Source organism: Helianthus annuus, chromosome 9, assembly GCF_002127325.2.
Source record: "Helianthus annuus cultivar XRQ/B chromosome 9, HanXRQr2.0-SUNRISE, whole genome shotgun sequence".
NCBI classification, from domain to species: domain Eukaryota; kingdom Viridiplantae; phylum Streptophyta; class Magnoliopsida; order Asterales; family Asteraceae; genus Helianthus; species Helianthus annuus.
Genome location: NC_035441.2, coordinates 143880040 through 143902821, shown reverse-complemented (window position 1 = coordinate 143902821; position 22782 = coordinate 143880040). Strand labels below are relative to the sequence as shown.

At 35.1% G+C, this 22782-nt stretch overlaps 1 protein-coding gene across 1 annotated transcript; it reads left to right on the top strand.

Annotated features, from left to right (window-relative positions):
* The first annotated feature begins 255 nt into the window (after nt 1–255).
* Nucleotides 256–909, top strand: LOC110876190 (protein EARLY FLOWERING 5-like). The gene has a single exon (XM_022124367.1). The coding sequence runs from the start codon at nt 256–258 to the stop codon at nt 907–909; it is 654 nt and encodes a 217-aa protein (XP_021980059.1).
* Nucleotides 910–22782: the final 21873 nt, after the last annotated feature.

Sequence of the window (22782 nt, the reverse complement as noted above, 5' to 3'; positions counted from 1 at the left end):
TAGTGATTAAAGATAAAGAGTTAGATGTTTGACATAATAAGATACAAAATACTGAAATAGTTATTTTCTAAAAGAGAGTGCCAATATTGTAGAACGTTGATAGTGCAAGGACCATACTTGTAGCCTACTCTAAGATTGTAGGTAAAACGTTGAACGACATATGTAGCCACCTGGACACAACAATACTTAAACTTAAACATTCTCTATATATACACATACACCCAAAAAAAGAAAACACAAACCCTAAACACAAAAATGGATCAAATTACATATTCCTACACTTCATCTTCATCTTCTTCATCAGACAATCGACCACCAAAAAATGTAAAATCCAGACGAGCACCGTACATTGATTCTCTCCATTCGGTTCGTAAACCGGTCCAAAAACCCATCACCAAGCATTTTATAGCACCATTGCCACCAGCCCCATCTAAAGTTTACAAGGTTGAATCTTCTAAATTCAAAGAAGTCGTTCGTATGCTAACTAGCACACCCGAATTTCAACCTCCATCGGTACGCCGCCTGAAAGACATCGCTCCACCACCTCTCACCCTTTCTGCAATACCAAAACCATCTATATTTCCAAAACCACCACTTATACCGCCACCACAACCACCACCACAACCATCAGAAGGTGAAGGGACCGTGAGCCCATTATCGTCCATGACGTTGTCCCCGGGTTTTTGTAAATTCTTGAATGAAACACTGGAGACAAGTAGATTTGTTTCAAATGCACCAGTGATGGACTGTTTTGGGAGTTTGAGTCCATTGCGATCACCTGCACCACAGGCGTATGATCCACTAGGGGTTGCACTCATGAGCCCATTAGGGTTTAGTTTGTCACCATCGTCTTTATCATGGTGTTCTTCGGCACTTCTGAGCCCCGTCAGCCTTTCTGTGTTCAACTAAAGTCATTATCTTTCATGTTTTCTTGCTTCTTTGTGTTTTGGGTTCATTCTGCTTTCCTATTTTTATCGTGATATTTTTTTTGGGTTTGTACATGTAAACCTATTTTATTTCAAGACAGTTTTTGCTTTTTTGTCACTAATGATGACGATATTGCACCAGTGACCAGTTCGTTCTTCAAGATTTTTTTTTCTGTTTTTGTTTTTGTTTTTTCCTGTTTTTTTTTTTTTTTTTTGTGTTGTAAAAATCTTAGTAAACGATACGGATCAAGTTCGTCATCCCTTACCATTTACAAATGATCCAGAGTCCAGTCAATTCAGAATCCGAAACCAGCCGGGTGTTTGCGGAAACTTACATAAGATGGCTCGCTGATGTCATTTAGAGGATACAAGAAGATGAAATGAATCAGTTGATAAACAAATATTGCTGCCTCTCATGTTTTCAGCTTAAAGTTGTATACATATATTTGACTTTTATATATCAAAGATTGCTACTTTCTAATGTTCAAGTCAAACAAACATTTCATATCATTGTTGCTGTTCATAGATTATAAGTAACAGAATTTTCTTAAGTATTTAATAATGGAATGGTGTCTGTGAATAATGACATGCATTAATTCTAAGGGGTAGGGGTTGTCATCATTCACAACATCCAATCAAGTTCCGTCATGTCATCAACCATTATTCCATCACTCACAATCTTTTTTAGTGGAAATGCCCATCACTCACAACACCCAACAATAAACCCTCACATCCCCTCACATGCTTCCATTTTTCACGCACCATATTCTTAACGCGTTATTAAGTTTACGCATGATGTCAACACAGCGGCGGTGATGTTTTATATATTTCCACGCGTGAAACTCAATTATCACGGAATCTTTTTTATCCACCCGGGTGGCCTAAATACTTTGGTTTCGGGATTTCTTGTAAATGGAAATGCATGAAAGTTTATTAATTGTATATTTTCAATGATAGAAAACTTTATACTAGAGTAATTAAGAAAGGGTGAAAGTAATCACATATTCTCAAAAGTATCTATACATCCCCAAACTCTATACTTTACTCATTGCTCTATACGTCTGAAAATGGGCTCACCTATACGCCCCTCACAGCCCTATACGGTTGGTCCAAGCCCACCTAATTAATGCCAACCATTGGTTGTCAGCAAATGATTGGGAATGTAACATATGAAAAATTATTTAAATATCATGGATGTTTTAGTATAGGGAAGTTGCGAAATATTAATATAAGAAAATTCATAGATTTTTTATAAAATTTTGTTATAAATGTGTCAATATTATAAAACGCCATGTTTGTTTTTTATGTATTAAGTATTATTATAAAATATCATCGTTTTTTAATAAAAAAATGTGCATATGTTTTTTTTATTAAGTATTATTATTAAAAACTTCATATTTTTATGAAATGTTTTTATAGAAAATGTGTATATATTATAAAATATCAAGTTTTTATTTGTTTTTTATTTATCAAGTATTATTATAAAATATTATCGTTTCTAATAAAAAATGTGCATATGATTTTTTATTAAATATTATTATAAAAAACTTCATATTTATTATAAAATATTTTTATAAAACAAACTGTATATATTATAAAATGTCAAATTTTTATTTATTAAGTATTATTATGTCTTTAATTGTTTTTCACTTGTCATTTATAACACACCAAAGAAACGTAATTCAAAATGTAATTAAATATCGGTTTATATTAATACACAAGACATGTCACTTTCAAACAAAATGTGATGACTAAACCCTAAATTCTAAATCGCTAATTATTACATATTTTTAAATTCTTGCTGTAACACCCCGAAAACAGGTTTAGTATTTTAAAGCCGGTAAATATAAGGAAACGGGTAAAGTACCGTTAGTGGTAAAAACTAGCCCGTAAACAAAAAAAATATAAATAATAATAATAACTAGGAATATATTTACCTAGTTACTAACATGTAGGTAAGTGTAACACCCCGAAAATATAAAACTTTATATTAAATTTATAAAGTGTAAAATAAACAAGAATAAACTAACTAGGATAAATAACCCAGTTAGTTTATTAGTTTTGTAGTAACACATGAGTGAATTAAAAAGCCTAAGATATAAACTAAATAAAAAGTGGAGGGGCTCATGTTGTTAAAAACTGAAACTTATGTTATTAAGTTTGATAAAACAAAAACCAAACACCCCATTTGAGGGTCTGGTTCGATCAGAAGCAGGAGAAGGGCGACCCCCCATTCTCAAAACCCTAACCTTCACTAATTGCTCAAATTGAAGGCTCAAACCAAGTTAAAATCAAAATCTGAACATAGATTCGTGATTACTTCGTCAAAGGGATCATAAGGTATGTCAAATTAGGTTGTTTTGATTCAACCCGAATTTCTTGCATGTAAAAGAAATCAAATGTTGAGCTTGATTATTTGTTGTAGATATGAAATTGGAAGTGATATAAGGTTTAGGAACAAATCCTAGGTGTTTTCTTGTCAAAATCTTGCATCATAATTGCAAGGTTGATAAACACTAGAAATTGATGGTAGTTCTAGTGTAATTTGAATTTTCGTAAGTGAATTCTGATGTTGTAGATGCGAACAATTGAGGTGGACATGTTAATTGATGTTAAAACTTGGTTAAAACAATAACCATGAACTTGATAAAAGAAGAATATAAATTATGCACATTAGGTGTTTGTTAAAATGCCTAAATGAGAACTAAAGTGTTGAAATTAGAGTGAAAATGCGTATTTGAATGATATGGCAATTACGCGTAATATGAAGTGATAAAGGTTCTAAATATTATGTTGATTTAGACTTAATGTTGTAAACCTTGTGATTTAAAGTAGTTAACTTTGATAAACTAAGTTAACTAAGCATGAAGTCGAACAGTAGCTTCGACATAGAAAATAAGTGAGGTGGAATACTCGTGATTGTTAATGACTAATTTAACCGCCTTGTAAATGATTGACAATAGTTTGACGCTTAAACGAGCTAGGTGGAGGCTTGGGAGAGAAGCGGCCAAATAAATCAAGTACAAGAAAAGAGAAACATAGTTTGGATGCGAGGTAAGTGTAGCTTACGCCCTTTTATTTTATTACCAAATACTTGATTGCGAGTATTGAATCTGAATTATATTGAGTAAACGAAACATGAAGTTCCGGAAAAAGGTGAGAAAGATAAGAAACCATGAATTATGGTAAAAAGGGTAAAAACGGTCAAATAGTAATCCGGACATGGACTAACGAATATATAAAGGGATTTGAAAGAACACCATTTGGCATGAGCCATAACGGGTCAAACAAAACGAGAACAATTCTTAAGTAAGATGAATTCAAAAGTAAACCGGGATAGGTTAAAGGGGCTGAAATGGTAATTTAATACCATCTCGAAATGATAATTAGTCATTTCGACTAAACGGGTCAAATGGTGTTGTTAACACCATTTGTCAATAATATTTGATGATTGCTTGTTGAGTTTTGTGATCACAGAAATTAACACATGGTTAGCATTGCTATTAACTAGATATTAATAGCGAAAGGTATTTAAACGGGTCAATCTTATGACCCGATCCAGGTACGCGTGTTTAGAATTATAGCTAAAAGTGATATTTTGGCCAAATAATATCGGAAGTCCTTCATCGCGCAAATGAAGAGCTAAAATTGACCAAAAAGCCCTTGAGGGGTAAATAGGGTAAACAACCTTTAAAGAGTTGTTTTGAAATAAGCGTCTTGTTAAATTGAGTCCTTGGAATTCGTATAAAAATGGTGATAGGATGTAAACCAATAGAAGCATGATTTAAGTCTAAAAATGTAAAATACTCGTAACGGGTCAAAACGAGTATATATGCATAACGGGTTAAAACTTCTTAAGGAACCCGTAAAGGTAAATCTTGAAAATTAGTAAACGGATATAACATGATGACCATGGTATTTTGAAGGAAAATAACAAGTTAGTTTGGTAAAAGCATGAACGGGTCAAAAGTGTCATAGTTGAATATCAAGCCGAGAGCTTGAAATCTAAATTTTTGTGAATTCGGATGTTGGATTTTAACTCCATTTGATGGAGAATTAAATTGCGAATGCGTAGGAAAAAGAATCGTGTAAAACGGATCAATAACGAATGAGTTATGTTCGTTTTCGTGAAACTTGGGTTGGCTAGGAATTATGCAGCAACAAATAAATAACTTGCTATCAAAAAGGGGGCTAGGTGGGCGTCTAGCCCCTAGGTGGGGCGTCTAGCCCCCCTGAATCCGAAAAATGTTCAATTTTGTTTGTTTGACCCATATAACTTGTTTAAACTTGTTATTTAACCATCAAAACTTACTTTTAAGTTGGTTTTGATCATAGGTGATCGCCATGAGTGCTCGGATGAAGGTCAAGCTCGAAGAAGAACCGAACACGATAAAGTTAAAAGCTTCTGCACGGCGTTTCGTCCTATCTCTTAGACGACGAACTCAAATTCATTACGATGTACATAAACCTTTATTTGTAAAAGTTTTAAATTAACCGTATTTAGTAAAGTACATTTAATCATGATTACATGCTTATTTTCATGAACTATACGAAAACCTTAAAATAATAACAAGGGTGTTACAAGTTGGTATCAGAGCTCCAGGTTAAATAATAAAGTGTGTTCGGTTCGAGGCTTGATCGCAAATCCGGTAAGTACATGTATATATCAATGGTTAGTATGGTTAAAGTGTTGAGAACAACACCTTGGGTTATCGTGTAATACACGTTACACCAGTCAAATTGGTAAAGGGTAGATATAGCCAACGAAACCACGTGCGTTGACACGTATAGTAAAAAAGCATTGTATTACAATATGGGCGTTCATTAATGTCGAAATTACTAACTTTTGTAAATGTTTAATTGAAGGATACTCGCATCTGAAGATGACGAGAGTTGAACGAATTATGGATATGACTGTGGAACGGTCCGAGGTATGACAAGCAGAGCATACTCATCAAGGACCTAAATCACGTGACGATCGCGAACAAAGTTAAAGGCATGGAAAGCCCGTTAAAGGCAAGCATTATCAGGTGCACACTTTTAAATTTAATTGCATAAGTTGTAATATGCAACAAACACGTAAGTAATGACGGTTGCATACATATATGATAGAACTTGGAAAACCTGATTTCCAAGAGAAATTTAATAAAAAATGTGTTATTCACGATGATGAATAACAAATGAATAACAAGATTTGTTCATATGGAAACTTGGATTGGAATTATCCAAGTGGAAAACTCTCAATTTAATGCTACTGAGAAAAGTAGCAATCACATTAACAAATGTGATTATATATTAGTTTGATAAAAAGGAAAAACATTGTATATGTTCAGGAATGAAACATGTAAATCTAATAATTGTTAAATAGTAACTGAATAAATGGTTGCCAATGAAAGTCAAGAATATAGAAAGATTAGAGGCGTCACTTACATGGGGTGTAGTGCGGAAATTATGAAAAGGTCATGTGTGTCATGTGTTGATCGCTTACTCTGTCCAAGTAAGTAGTGAACACATGATGTCATGAACTTTTTATGATGGACATACTTACATCCGATGTGGTAGGGACGGGGTGAGTGGGACAAATTAAAAAGTACCCAAGTGAATTAAATGAGTAAAATATTTGGTAATAATGTAAACGCACAGCCGGGTGACGGAAGCGTATTACATTAGGATAATGAGCCCGAGTGAAGGGACAGAGATTGATGTAAAATGATTTAGATATGTATTGGGAGGGAGTGTACTTACACTCGAACCCGGATAATGCAAACATGTAAAATGATTAAGATATGTATTGGGAGGGGGTGTACCTACACTTGAACCCGGAAAATGAAAAAATGTCTCTTAATAGGCCGTTTTTGTAAAATGTCAAACTTGAGGACAAAGTCGGAATATAAAAGTGAAGCGACGTCTTAATGCATACCGGGAGGGTTGCAATAATAACGACTTCGGTAAAACACCCGGTTGATGGCTAGGAATTTAAACACATGTGTAAACCAAGAGACGTGAACGCGGGTTGAAAATCAAAAGACTTGGGATATGAGCTATGACTACAAAATTTCGTAAATAGAAATTTTGAATAAATATGTTTAACTATTTGAGGTCGAATGGGTTGAATAAAGAATAAAGTTGATTGTTTATAAATGATGGATTTCACACTAACAAGTTAAGCATGATGAATACAATATAATGCCGGATGACACAAATAAGCGCTAGCAAGATAAAGGTAGCGTTAAATGCAAAAGAATAATGAGCCCGATAATGGGAACATAACCAAATAAGAATATATGCAAACCAAATAACAGTGAGCATAAGATAAACCGACGCATAAATGACGTGAGAAGTCATAAAGTCGGAAAATTTGTTCGAAAGGAAACGAATGCAGCCTTAGACTACGGTCAAGGTCAAAGAAAATACCAAGGCGAAAATAAATGATTTAAACAAAAATAGGATGCCTTGACACCAAACATGTATTATAAGAATGACATGAGTAAGGAATGATCTAAGGGATCAACCTAACCTTTGGGGTTATAAACAATGGAAAGGTCTACGAGACTAAAACGACCCACGGGTCATGACTAGAAAGAAATAGATTATAAGGACCTCGCCTTAAACAGGTGAAAGTCTAATAAAATAGCCTATAAGGAAAAGTGATAAAACCTACGGGTTAATTAGACAAAGTGAGGGAATAAATTGAGAAGCCCCGCATAAAACAAAGACTGTAAAAGAATAAATTTTGGACTGTCAATATCCCGGTGTGGATAATTAACAAGAGTTAAAGAGAAGATGCTAAACTAAAACTTCAGTTTTGATAAGAAATAACGTTTTTACAAATAGAAATTCTAATAGGAATTTAAATAGTAAGCATAAAAGATACAAGTCTTGACACTGATAGGCGCACGACGATATATTCGAAAAGAGATGTTTTCGAAAAATGAAAGGTTGATATAAATTAAACATGATGTGACACAATCACGGTCAAGAAATGCAATGTGAAGTAGAATCACATTATAACCAAGCGAGCGGTAAAAACTAACTGGACTAATAAGACTAGTTAGTGAGACCGGTTAAGGTTATTTAAGTAAATTTAGTCGCTTGTAAGCGGTGGATTCGGTATAACTGAATCGAATAAATGAAATTGAAAACAAAAGAAATGGTTGCTAAAAGTGAAAGATTTCACTAAAGACCTTTAAACGGGTCAAAGTAACGGATTCATAAAGAGTTCGATAATATATAAAAGCGATGGATATCGCTAAGTTAACTAAACTAGTAGAAATAACGAAATTACGTTATTTCAAGTTGCATTATGCCGTATGAGATACGTAGATGAGTAGTAACCAAAAGGATATTATCATACTTTTCGGGTAATACCAACGATTGGTTAAAATATGAGCAATGCTCAATTGATTATCGAGATTAAATGCATGGAGTTAAACTCGATAAATCATGTAAGAAAAAGGTTTCGAGGACGAAACCTCTTTAAGGGGGGTAGACTTGTAACACTCCGAAAACGGGTTTGGTATTTTAAACCCGGTAAATATAAGGAAATGGGTAAAGTACCGTTAGTGGTAAAAACTAGCCCGTAAACAAAAAATATATATAAATAATAATAATAACTAGGAATATATTTACCTAGTTATTAACATGTAGGTAAGTGTAACACCCCGAAAATATAAAACTTTATGTTAAATTTATAAAGTGTAAAATAAACAAGAATAAACTAACTAGGATAAATAACCCAGTTAGTTTATTAGTTTGGTAGTAACACATGAGTGAATTAAAAAGCCTAAGATATAAACTAAATAAAAAGTGGAGGGGCCCATGTTGTTAAAACCTAGAACTTATGTTATTAAGTTTGATAAAACAAAAACCAAACACCCCATTTGAGGGTCTGGTTCGATCAGAAGCAGGAGAAGGGTGACCCCCCGTTCTCAAAACCCTAACCTTCACTAATTCCTCAAATTAAAGGCTCAAACCAAGTTAAAACCGAAATCTGAACATAGATTCGTGATCACTTTGTCAAAGGGATCATAAGGTATGTCAAATTAGGTTGTTTTGATTCAACCCGAATTTCTTGCATGTGAAAGAAATCAAATGTTGAGCTTGATAATTTATTGTAGATATGAAATTGGAAGTGATATAAGGTTTAGGGACAAACCCTAGGTGTTTTCTTGTCAAAATCTTGCATGATATTTGCAAGGTTCATAATCACCATAGTGAGTGATTAAAAAGTTAGTAGAACTTGATAAACACTAGAAATTGATGGTAGTTCTAGTGTAATTTGAATTTTCGTAAGTGAATTCTGATGTTGTAGATGCGAACAATTGAGGTGAACATGTTAATTGATGTTAAAACTTGGTTAAAACAATAACCATGAACTTGATAAAAGAAGAATATAAATTATGCACATTAGGTGTTTGTTAAAATGCCTAAATGAGAACTAAAGTGTTGAAATTAGAGTGAAAACGTGTATTTGAATGATATGGCAATTACGCTTAATATGAAGTGATAAAGGTTCTAAATATTATGTTGATTTAGACTTAATGTTGTAAACCTTGTGATTTAAAGTAGTTAACTTTGATAAACTAAGTTAACTAAGCATGAAGTCGAACAGTAGCTTCGACATAGAAAATAAGTGAGGTGGAATAGTCGTGATTGTTAATGACTAATTTAACCGCCTTGTAAATGATTGACAATAGTTTGACGCTTAAACGAGCTAGGTGGAGGCTTGGGAGAGAAGCGGCCAAATAAATCAAGTACAAGAAAAGAGAAGCATAGTTTGGATGCGAGGTAAGTGTAGCTTACGCCCTTTTATTTTATTACCAAATACTTGATTGCGAGTATTGAATCTGAATTATATTGAGTAAACGAAACATGAAGTTCCGACACGATTTAAATGCAAGTCGGAAAAAGTGAGAAAGATAAGAAACCATGAATTATGGTAAAAAGGGTAAAAACGGTCAAATAGTAATCCGGACATGGACTAACGAATATATAAAGGGATTTGAAAGGACACCATTTGGCATGAGCCATAACGGGTCAAACAAAACGAGAACGATTCTTAAGTAAGATGAATTCAAAAGTAAACCGGGATAGGTTAAAGGGGGTGAAATGGTAATTTAATACCATCTCAAAATGTTAATTGGTCATTTCGACTAAACGGGTCAAATGGTGTTGTTAACACCATTTGTCAATAATATTTGATGATTGCTTGTTGAGTTTTGTGATCACATGAATTAACACATGGTTAACATTGCTATTAACTAGATATTAATAGCGAAAGGTATTTAAACGGGTCAATCTTATGACCCGAGCCAGGTACGCATGTTTAGAATTATAGCTAAAAGTGATATTTTGGCCAAATAATATCGGAAGTCCTTCGTCGCGCAAATAAAGGGCTAAAATTGACCAAAAAGCCCTTGAGGGGTAAATAGGGTAAACAACCTTTAAAGAGTTGTTTTGAAATAAGCGTCTTGTTAAATTGAGTCCTTGGAATTCGTATGAAAATGGTGATAGGATATAAACCAATAGAAGCATGATTTAAGTCTAAAAATGTAAAATACTCGTAACGGGTCAAAACGAGTATATATGCATAACGAGTTAAAACTTCTTAAGGAACCCGTAAAGTTAAATCTTGAAAATTAGTAAACGGATATAACATGATGACCATGGTATTTTGAAGGAAAATAACAAGTTAGTTTGGTAAAAGCATGAATGGGTCAAAAGTGTCATAGTTGAATATCAAGCCGAGAGCTTGAAATCTAAATTTTTGTGAATTCGGATGTTGGATTTTAACTCCATGTGATGGAGAATTAAATTGCGAACGCGTAGGAAAAAGAATCGTGTAAAATGGATCAATAACGAATGAGTTATGTCCGTTTTCGTGAAACTTGGGTTGGCTAGGAATTATGCAGCAACAAATAAATAACTTGCTGTCAAAAAGGGGGCTAGGTGGGGCGTCTAGTCCCTAGGTGGGGCGTCTAGCCCCCCCTGAATCCGAAAAATGTTCAATTTTGTTTGTTTAACCCATATAACTTGTTTAGACTTGTTATTTAACCATCAAAACTAACTTTTAAGTTGGTGTTGATCATAGGTGATCGCCATGAGTGCAGGTGATCGCCATGAGTGCCCAGATGAAGGTCAAGCTCGAAGAAGAACCGAACACGATAAAGTTAAAAGCTTCCGCACGGCGTTTCGTCCTATCTGTTAAACGACGAACTCAAATTCATTACGATGTACATAAACCTTTATTTGTAAAAGTTTTAAATTAACCGTATTTAGTAAAGTACATTTAATCATGATTACATGCTTATTTTCGTAAACTATACGAAAACCTTAAAATAATAACAAGGGTGTTACACTTGCACACGAGACCGATGGGTCTAACACCCAAATAACAAGATACGCCGACTATTTTGAAATTGGATACTGGTACCCTAGCTTCCAACGGGCTTTCCGCATCCCAACTACTACATCAAGAGGCACAAGGTAGGAGGCGGTTACGGCAGTGGGTGCCGGGATTTCCCTTATTAACCCCTGTCCAATCTGGGACGCCCTTTCGCGGTGGTGGGTGTCCGTTGGTGGATACCTCATGAGAACACTAATGAACGACTCTCTTGGAAGTACATGCAATGGGGCATACAGCATTGGCTGGCGTCACTAGGAGCTTAGCACAATGTAGTCCACTCTAATCACACATTATCCTAAATCGACGTCATAGTGCATGAATCTGAAATACGAACGCAGGTAAGCGTTTGAATTTGAAATATGAGCGCAGTGTACTTCTCCATAAGGATTACGCTACCACCACCGTCAAGACACCGACTTTCGATATCCTGTTAATAAAACATACAATTATAGTGTTAGACTCGGCATTCGAAAATATATTTTAAAAAATAAAAAAAAAAACAAATCCAAGCACCACCACAACCACCACCCCCACGGCACCACCATAGCCCACCACCACCCTCAACCACCTCATCCACCTCCACAGCCAATCCACCACCACCACCACAACTGACCCACCACCACCACCACAACCGACCCACCACCACCACCACAGCCGACCCACCACCACCACATCTGACCCACCGCCACCATAGCCGACCCACCACCACCACCCCAGCCGACCCACCAACACCACAACCACCACCCACCACAACCACAACCACCACCCACCACTACCATAACTACCACCTCACCACCGTCAACAACCATAACCCACCGCCGCAAATAACAACGACAACCCCAACCCCAACACCACCGAAAACAACAACCACAACACCACCACAAACGGCCAAAATCAAACAAAAACAAAACATAAAAGATTGAAGATTAATCATCAAAATATGGAATACAAACTAAACTTGAATATTCCGACCGTACAGAGAGATACGAGAGCAAGAACTATACGAGAGACAAAGAATCTGTGCGTGTGTGTGCACTTCCGGATCGTCATCGTGTGGTCCAGAGTTCCTCTAATGTGGTCCACAACCCCTTTTCGTATGTATTTCTGGATAGAAACTTGTTTGTAGCTATAAAAGGCAATAAAACTTCTATATGCCGCCACTCATAGGTCAATGAGAGGCATATAGAAATACACTTTCTGCTAACTTTTCAGAAAAAGTAAGTATATACGACCCTTATTACCCTATACGCAGCGTATAACCTGAAAAGGTGTCAGAATTCGTATATCTATACGCCTCTCATTGCCCTATGAGCGGCGTATAGACTTTTTTTAAAAAAACTTGTAAGACGCATGAGAAGTTATAATAATCCGTATCCATCTTCACATTCACAATGGTTCTTTGCAAATGTGATATGCAAGCTGCACTAAAAACATCTTGAATTGAAACTAATCCCGGACGTCAATTTTACACTTGCTCTCAAATGGTATGCTTTTTAAGCACTATTTTTTACACTTTGAAACACTAATTCATCTTCCGTTCAGCGTTCTAGGTGCAAATTCTTTGCGTGGCATGATCCTCCCTTGTGTAATCCGTCATGTGTGGTCATCAAAGGACTGATGGATACGAAGGCTGTACTTGAATACCAAGTCAACGATTTGAAAGAGGAAGTTTGAATGTATAAATTGCAAGTCGCAGAATTGGAAGATAATCATTCAAGGGTTGTCCGTAAGAGGGAAACCTGTATGATAATCAACTGGATTTTTTTCTGTGTTGTTTGTCTTGGTATTTGTCATTGGTAGTATTTAAGTTTATGCAAGATATGTAATCGAATGTAATAACTCTCGTATTTTTAGTGATCTAGTGAATATTTACTTTTGAGAGTATATTGGTTTCCGGTTGTTATTACCTTTTATTATAAAAAAATAAATATTTTAAAAACAATGAATGTCATTTTTTAAACGTTATTATTAAAATATAATCCGTGTCAAATATCTGCAATCATTTAATTAGTATCCTTAATTTGTATTTAGTCATTATTATAATATAATTGATTGATTTTGAAATAATACGATGGTTATTATAGATTTTTCAGGTTCTCGCAAAAGTACTTTTCATTTGATCTTTCCTTTAAAAAACCTATTAGTAAAAAAAGGGATTTAGATGCCAAGTAGTTTTGCATCCAAAAACACCATTAGCAACAAGAAGATCCAGAAGAAATTCTCATATAACACTACTGTAAGCCTTTTTAAAATCAACCTCAACCAAAGTTTTAAGTTTGCTCTCACAAAGTTTTCGGCTTTGCATATAGTCAATCAAGTCTTTTATGGTAATGAGCGGTACATTTTCATCAATGTAATTGCACTTTAATCGCTTGAATGGTGCAAAGAATATATTACTATAGTGGTATCTTTTTTTTTTTTTTTATAATGTAGGTTTATGGACTAAGGAGAACGCGGTAAAACTACACTATTATGCAAAACACGGAACAAGAGGATAAGAATGGAGGAAACCCTAATTGTTTTATAATGCTATGTAGATCCCACTGAAGCTTGCCAAGAGTTGTGAGGTTTATAACATGTGGATTAACATCTTAAGATGATGAGGAAGCAAATTGATCATGAAAACAAGAGAAAATAGCAAATTGACATAGTTGCATTTGGTGAATATTTTGTGTAGTTGATTAAGTACAGTGCCATATATTAATTTTAGTTGTATAAGCTACTAAACTAGTACGTCTTAACCATATTCCGTTAACCGACATGATATCGTTTGAAAGTTTTCATTAAGATAGATGCGCACATTGTTTCTTTGAGTTCTATGCATCAATCCCTACTAGTTTTTCTCCTGTTTTTTTTTTTTTTTTTTTTTTTTTTTTTTTTTTTTTGGGGGGGGGGGGGGGGAGAACAGAATACACCAAAAACATTATATTTATCGGCTGAGATATAAACAATTACTTGAAATACATATACTTCTAAATGACAAAAATGTGGATTCATTTTAGATTATAATAATAAGAGTTCACTTCAAATTCAATAATGGCATCGTGTAATGTCAATATAGCAGCCACCCTCGTGTGGCCATGTGGGTCATCAGTGTTTTGACTATCTTCGTTTTTATTAAATACATTGATTATATTATTAGAAGAATATTATATATAGCAAGGCACTGATCAGCTGGCGGCGAAGAAACCCTAGCCAGACGTTGCAACGGGTCTTTTCTGGCCGACTAAATTATCCTTATAATGTCCATGTTTTAATTGATTCACAAGGAAGTTAATAATACCAGTTTTAATTAGTTGATATATCAATGTTAATAGTCAACAAAACATTAATTGCTTCTAATAATGTGATAATAACATCTATATCTGACTTTGATATGATCTTCTTCTATCTCTGCGGACATAACATCCAAGAAAGAATTCAATTTCTGTACATTTGATTTGAGGACCTTGGAAGTCAGACAACAGACAAAGTCAAGATCATAACAAGTTGTACGTATTTAATATAAAATATGTAAACCTTATCACCTTATGTAAGATGAATTGCCAACTGTTCCAGTTGACTTTCTATTTGATTTGACGAATTTAAGACTTGGACCAAGCAAAGCAGTTGAAAGAAACAACAAAATTAATTCCCTTGTGTATGGGACAAAATTATTGATCTCTTCTTTATTTTATGTGGGTCATCTGGCTTGTCTTTCGGTTGTAAACCAGCAATTTAATTATATGCGAGATATGAAAGAAACATGTTTGAAGGGTAAGATCATTTGTTGCTTTTCTAGGAAGTTGGACAAAGTTAAAACAAATGACCATGGGAGTTGAAGGCATTGAAATGATTATGGGAGTTTATTCCATGCAAAAATAAATTAAATTTAATAAAAGATGCACAACAATGGAAGTTACAATATATAGTGAAACATTAGGCAATGACTTTATTATAACAAAATTGAATTTGGTTATTATATCATGATTTTAGGCACTGTATTAACCGGTTGTTAAAAGCTCTATTCAATGTATCTAGGGTTTTAGCCCTTCAAAATGTTTTTTTTTAAGGAGAACTTCATTAAAAAACCATCGAACTCGAAATCGGGACGGCAACAACCAACAAAACCAATTACATATTTACAAATTTACACAAATCCCCCCAATCTGAAAGTTAAAGTCTCATTTTTATAGGGTTCAATCTTAAAGTTTTCTTACTACCATGTGGTCCATTTTTATTGGGTTTGTCTAAATGTATCCTTCACACCCATTGCTAGGGTATTCTCTTTAATGATTGAATGTGTCGGGTGAACTAAAGGGTCGTGCGATTAGCATCACTGACTCATTTCCAAACTTCCATATCGATTGATTTCGAATGGTTTTCCTCTTTGATTTCCTATTTTAAATTCTTCATCATACGAAGCATGTACTTTTTCGGTTTTCGTTTTACTTATTTAATACAAACAAATTCCCAACCCCCGGACATGTCCCAAGTGGGGATAGAGCAACCAAACAAGAAAGAAACAAAGACAACTTCTTCATGTTCTAAACATGTATCCAAACAAGCACAACATGGAATAAGGCTGGAGGGTGTGGGGGCGCCACCCCCGCCAACTCATCAACTATAGCGCCCGGGGGTGCTATACAACCACACCGTTCGATTTAAAGGGGGCGCTGTAGGGGGGGCTCCGTGGTGATAACGAGCAACAATCGCGTGGATCGAGGAGAGTTATGACATTTGATCGTTTGAAACGGTAACTTTTTAAAAAAAAATACTTTCCTTTTTTTATAAATTAACCTTATAAATACCCAACATTCCTTACACTTTTTTTATTCCATTCCCTTCACTTTCTCTATACTTTTTAAACCATTCTCTACAATGTTTCCCAATAACCCAAACCCATGGGACCCGAACAATCCGTTTTGTCAAACTTTGCAAAACAACGCCGAGACCCGCGTACGGGTGAGCTTGGATATCATCCAATGCCACCAAGCACCCCAACTTCTCCTCATCCCCCCACTCCACCAATGCCCGGTTTTTTCGGGTATTATTTTCAACCCCCATTTTTTCCCTCAAACATACCCCTAAACATACCTCAAAACATACCCCAAACCCAAAACCTACCCGAAACCCAAAACATAACCGAAACCGAATCTGTTCCCGAAACCCAAGTCGAACCCTCTTCTAGAAAAAAGAGAAGTCATAAAAAGAAGGATGAGGCCGAAAAACGTGCTACTACGAAGGTCGAATTTTGGTCGCCTAAGGAAGAGTTCGAGTTGGCAAAAGCATGGCTCGACGTATCGGAGGACGAGATTGTTGGTAAATTTTAATTCAAACATATAATTTTGTAAAATGAATTTTTAAATCAAACATATTGTTTTGTAAATATATTTTTGAGTTAAATGCGATTTTAGTCCCTGTGGTTTGGGCCATTTTGCGAGTTTAGTCCAAAGGTTTCATTTTTAACCTGTGGGTCCAAAAAGGTTTCACAGTTGCCATTTTAGTCCACTGGGTTAACTTCATCCATTTTTTCTATTAACGAGAAGGCCAATTCGGTAATTTTGTATGTAATTCTGTTAACTAAAAGGGCAATTCAGCCATATAAAATGACCGAATTGGTCTTCTCGTTAACATAAAAAATGGGTGGAGTTAGCCCAGTGAACTAAAATGGCAACAATGAAACCTTTTTGGACCCACATGTTAAAAATGAAACCTTTGGACTAAACTGGCAAAATGGCCCAAACCATAGGGACTAAAATGGCATTTAACTTTTTTTAATAGGAAACGACCAAGACTTAAAGGTGTTTTGGGGTCGTATACATGAGAAGTTTTTCGCCGTAATGGGTCCTGGCGAATATCGAACACCCGACTCTTTTTCGGGAAAGTGGGGTGCTATAAGGATGAAGGTTACCAATTTCAACAACATATAGATTGTACCATGGGCATGTTTTTACGTTGGTAACCACATGGGAGCTTCTTCGCAAATCTCCTAAATGGCATCTTGTACCACCATTCGACCCAACCCGCCCTAGATCTAAACGGTCCAAATCGACATCCACCACCAAACCTTCAGGGTCCGATGCTCGTACAGTAATTAATCTAAACGACGATGCTGACGAATTTGAAGAACCAGAAGAGCCACCTCGACCAACTGGTAGGGATAAAAGTAAGGCAGCGGCACGTGGAAAGTCTTCTACAACGCCATCAGATGGCCCGTCAAAGTTGAGCGACTTCGAGGCAAGTCTCAACAAAATAATCTCCATTAGGGAAAAAGACCAACAAATAAGAATAGAGAAACAAATCCAAAAAGACATGGATTTTCTCTGCAAGAGATTTGTCAAATCTACCAGAGGAGGACCGAGTTATTTTGGAGGCTCGTAAGGCAAAAATTCAGGCAAAATATATGTATAGTTTTTTTTCAAGTATGTTATGTTTTTTTTTCTAGTACCTTGTGTTTTTTTAATGACTTTGTAGTGTTTTTATTTTTTTTAATGAATTATGTTTTTTTTTAATTTTCTAGTTATTAACATTGCCATTTAATTTAAAAAAAATATATTTAAATAAATAAATAATTAGGTAATGATGACGGGGGATTCATCCACACACCCTGCAAATTAAAGGGGGGCGTGATAAAGCCACCAAGCTGACATGACTCCTACATGACGCTTAGGTGGCCTGATAAAGCCCCTAAAGGGCTCCAACCACACCCTCCAGCCTAAGCGACTATAAACAAGGTTGACCTAAGCATAAACACGAATAAGTAAGTGCTTTAGGTCTTAAAAAGTCTTTTCTATGTGGTGTAATTTTGTTCAGCCTAGAATGCTTACTAGTGATAGCCGGATTTAAGACAATGAAGGCTTAGAGGCTTCGACTTGCACTCATGCCCCATTGTTTAAATCGATGGCTCCCCATGGCCGTGGTTTACGAATTTTACTACAAGCGAGAAATGCTTTCACAATATATTACTTTTCCTTAGGGCTGCCATGATCAGAGGTTTTATTATTCAAATGATCAAATCTTGTAACTTTCCTATATTTGATTTAGTGTCAATTTAAGAGGTTTTTGTTTTTGTTGTTTGAATATTTTTTGATTGCATTAGGTGTTGGATTGTAGTTATTTTTATCCGTATTTGAAAAAGTCACTTGTATTCGAAACTCATCTATGGATTTTTCGGTTTTAGTAATTCAATGGACATTTGTAGAGATTTTCATTTTTTGTGTTTATCCAAATTAATATGTGTTTTTTAGCATAGATTTTCATTTTTGTTGTTTATCCAAATTAATGTGTGTGTGTTTTTTTCTTCTTCGTATTTGATGTGATGTTTCTTTTATTTTGAACTTGTCCCACCCATTATTGTTATGTTTAATTAGATTGGTTAAAATAACACGGTAACAAAAGAAGATTCTTGTAGAGCATCACTAATAGCCCATTTTCTATGTCGCTTTAGACATAATAACATTGAGCCACATCAGACTAAAATATGATCGGTTTTTAATTTAAGTGATATATTAAACGCTTTTCTAAAAAAAAAAAAAAAGTATTACCACGCATGGTTCATTTTGGTCAAGTAAATTATAAAAAGTATTTCTTGTGGTTGGTTTAAAATCCTGGATTTCATTATTAAAGTTTTTTCTTTTGGATCGAGATCCCATGATTGACATTTTTTTCCAATTGCGAACCAAATGACTAATGGGGTCAGGTTTTTTCTGTTAAAATTATATCAAATTGACCTTTTACCCTTGGTCATAAAAAAACAAACCACAACACCATCCCCCTGGTATTTACTATAATTTAAAGGTTTTATTCCAGTAAAGCATATATGTGTAGCAAGATACGAACTGCTGAGATTATTCGGGCTGCATATAAAAAAATGCTCTAAAAAAGCTAAAGCTTGAAACCAGGTCCAAAAAACAGCCCAGGTAGTACCGTAGTGGTAGTCATACATGTTAAATTGTTGATCTTGAGTCAACGATACAAGTTTACACTAGCCCAATTAAGAGAAAAGCCCACTTAAGTTAAGCCTGTTTCTGAATATGTTTACGTTTTATCATGGACATGGGTAAACCATACATTTTTGTGACTCTATTATAAAACAACTCGATTTTTAATCTTAGTGGGAATTTTTGTGAGGTATCACAAATTTTTTTTTTCTAATGTTGAATTTTTATTTCATTCCAATGCAAATTACATAAGGATAGCAGGTAGACGAGTAACAAATTGTGCCGCCATCCTTTTCTGAATAGAAAACCCTAATCTACTAAAAACAAAGCCCCGCCCCTGAGGGGTCGAAAAGTTGCTATGGACCACACGCTGCACTCTAGACAAGAACCAAACTGCCTCTGGCGCCAAGGAGCCGAACGTGTCAAACGCCAGGGGGACAAAGGCATGCTGATTATCCTCACAAGCTTTCGCGTGCTTTTCCACCTTCTTTGACTCTGCTTTCAGTACCGCTTGCCCCGCCACAAACCCATTTTCCCGGAACCCGGCTAGTGGGGATACACCTGTGAGATCGACACAAGCATGTTTCCCGCCCTCCCAACCAAAAACTAGCACGTCAGCTGGGCGTAGGGTGGATCTCCCCTCCGACGGGTCTGTAAGAAAATTAACCGGTGCATCTTTCTTCGCCGAGATCTCTGCTCGTCTGAGAATATCCATTAACGCGCCTCGCACAAAGTCATGGCGATACTTAAACCCCGGCAACTCTCTACAGTGTAACGCATGCTCCCCGTATTTATCCTCGCACAAAATTCGTTTAATTATTCCAAAACTATAGACTATCATCACACAACTATAAGTAGTGGTAGTCATACACTCATAGTTTAGGTGCATAAACCGGGTATTTTTACTAATCGGTTCCGGTTATGCCGTTATGGAACCGGTTTCAGGTATTAAGATCAAAATGCATATCCTACCTATATCCTACGGGTAGTGTTGGTTCCAGTTTCGGGTATAGAATACCCGAGTATTAAAAAAAACTTGTTCTGGGTTTTTATTACCGGGTCCGGTTTCGGGTACGGTTTTTTTTTTTTTTTTTTTTGCACCTCTACATACATGTTTAATTGTTGATCTTGGGTCAATGACACAAGTTTACTATGGCCCAATTAGAGGAAAATCCACCTAAGTTAAGCCCGATTCTGAGTATATCCTTATGACTTATCATGTGTAAAACATACATTTTTGTGACTTTATTTATCAAACAACTCGATTCTTTATCTTGTGGGAATTTTTGTGAGGTGTCACTAAAATAAAAATGTGAAGTTTGTTTGTTTATTCCAAAACTATAGACTATCATCACAAAGTTATAAACTACACACGAGTTCATTTGGGTTAACTTAAATTGAATAACAAGTTAATTTGTGTCTGCTCAATTTGGACAAGGGATCTTGTTTTCGAAAGATGTTTTTGATTTATGCATCATCTAAGACTTTTATGTTCCACTAGTTTTTCACTAACTATTTTTGTAACACCCCAAAACTCGAATTATTAAATTCGTAGGAATGTCACCATGTGTAATTAAATAAAATACAATAACTAAGTTATTAAACTTAGTTAAATGCCTAATAAACAAGTTAAGGAATGAAACTTGTGGCAACTATAATGGAATGGTAAACTTGAGGGACTTAGATTGCCAAAAAGGAAATTTAATTTATTAAAACAAAAACAAAAAAAAATCACACACAGGGTACGATCGCAGGAGAAGGGGGAAAAGGGGGTGTAAACCCTAACTACAAGAAATCATCAATTGAAAAGTAAATTGCGGGCTGATTGTGTGCATGAACCAAGAATGATGATCTCTTAAGCGTTTCTCACATCAAGTAAGTTTAATTTTATGTTTTGGTAATGTTTGATGATATGGGTTATGGTCAATCTGTGAATTGATGCAAAAATTGAGCATGAATAAGTGTTATAATCCTCATATGGAACATGTATTGTCAAAGATTTTGAGTAGTAGGATGATAGAAGTTAAACCCATTTCTAGTGGTGAAGATGATGACATAAGAGATTGCACCCATGTTAAAACCTAGCTTGAATCATTGATGTATATGTTGTATTTAATAAATTAATGTTAGATATGTTGATTATAGTATGTACTTAAGTTGATTCTTGTTGTAACTGATGAATTATGAATGAACTAGTAGGGTAATGCATAAGGTACTTGTATCATGTGCTTTATTGGTGGTATGCACACAAGGTGTATGATAAAATGTCTAGGTGAAGTTAGAATGAGAGATATTTAGAAAAGATTTGATGAAAACTAACTTTGTCCAGAAAGTTACAGCCGAATGTAATCGGTTGTAACTGGGTCAAATCTTGTCAAAAACTGATGTTTATTGAGTTTGTGATGAACTCTCAGGAAAAACTTTTCAAACCCAACTAGAATTGCATTTTTTCGACAAAAAATGATCGTTTTATGAATTTTTCCGTATCGAAGGTTCAGGTTGCGTTTTCTGGCAGAATTTGGAACCCATTACGAATGTCATAACTCAATTTAGGAATTGAGTTATAATCTAAAATTTTTACTGTAGGTAGCTTCAGGAGGTTAAGAAAATCTCCAACTGAAATTTTGTCAATCAGATAAACGAGAAATTTTAAATGAATTTTTCCGTAAGCTGCAGTCAAAAGTGACAAATCTGATTGCAGCTTAGTAAATGAATTTTTATAAATTTTTGGTAGAGAGTTAGACTCTAAAAATTTAACACAATGATACCCCTCCGAGGGGCACGTCACATAAAAAGATTGTAATTTTTGCAAGCTCGTAAGTACAGTAAACAGATGTCACAAAACAGCCTATTTTCAGTGAATTAAGCTATACATGTTAGTGAATGATTGATTAATGAAAGTAATGTGACTAAGTGGTTATATGTTTATCGGATTGGAAGTGTGTATGATTGAAAGTTGACTTTTTAGAAAGTCAACAAGCTATGAATAATAAGGTTAGACTTCCTAACACTATTGTGAGAATAAGGAGATCATATGAATATTTGCTAGATTATTATATGACGTACATGATGGTAAGTTGAATTGGTTATGTTATGAATAATGTGATAATGGATCTATACAATATGTATGTTAGCAGTTGCCTACTAGTAATGGTCTATGGCATTACGAATTGTAAAATTGTAAATTGTATATATTGTTATGTAATCATTGGTAATTATGCATGTATGAATGTATTTAATTTAATATATGGTGGAATGTGTACTATAACACGCGTATGTGGTATATAGAACCATGTGTAGAATTTCTCGATGTATGAATCAAGTAATTCATAATATGAGTTATAACGTTTGCTAATAATGACATGTAAACGTGGACATGAAAGGATAGGTACATGCCATTTTGGGCGCGAACTCGGGAGGCAACGAGACGAACATATGGAATACGTATCAACTACTTACGGGTCAAGGTAAGTGCTTCTTGCACTTAATAGTTGTATGCGGGAACATAGATTTATTTTTTGCAGGTTCT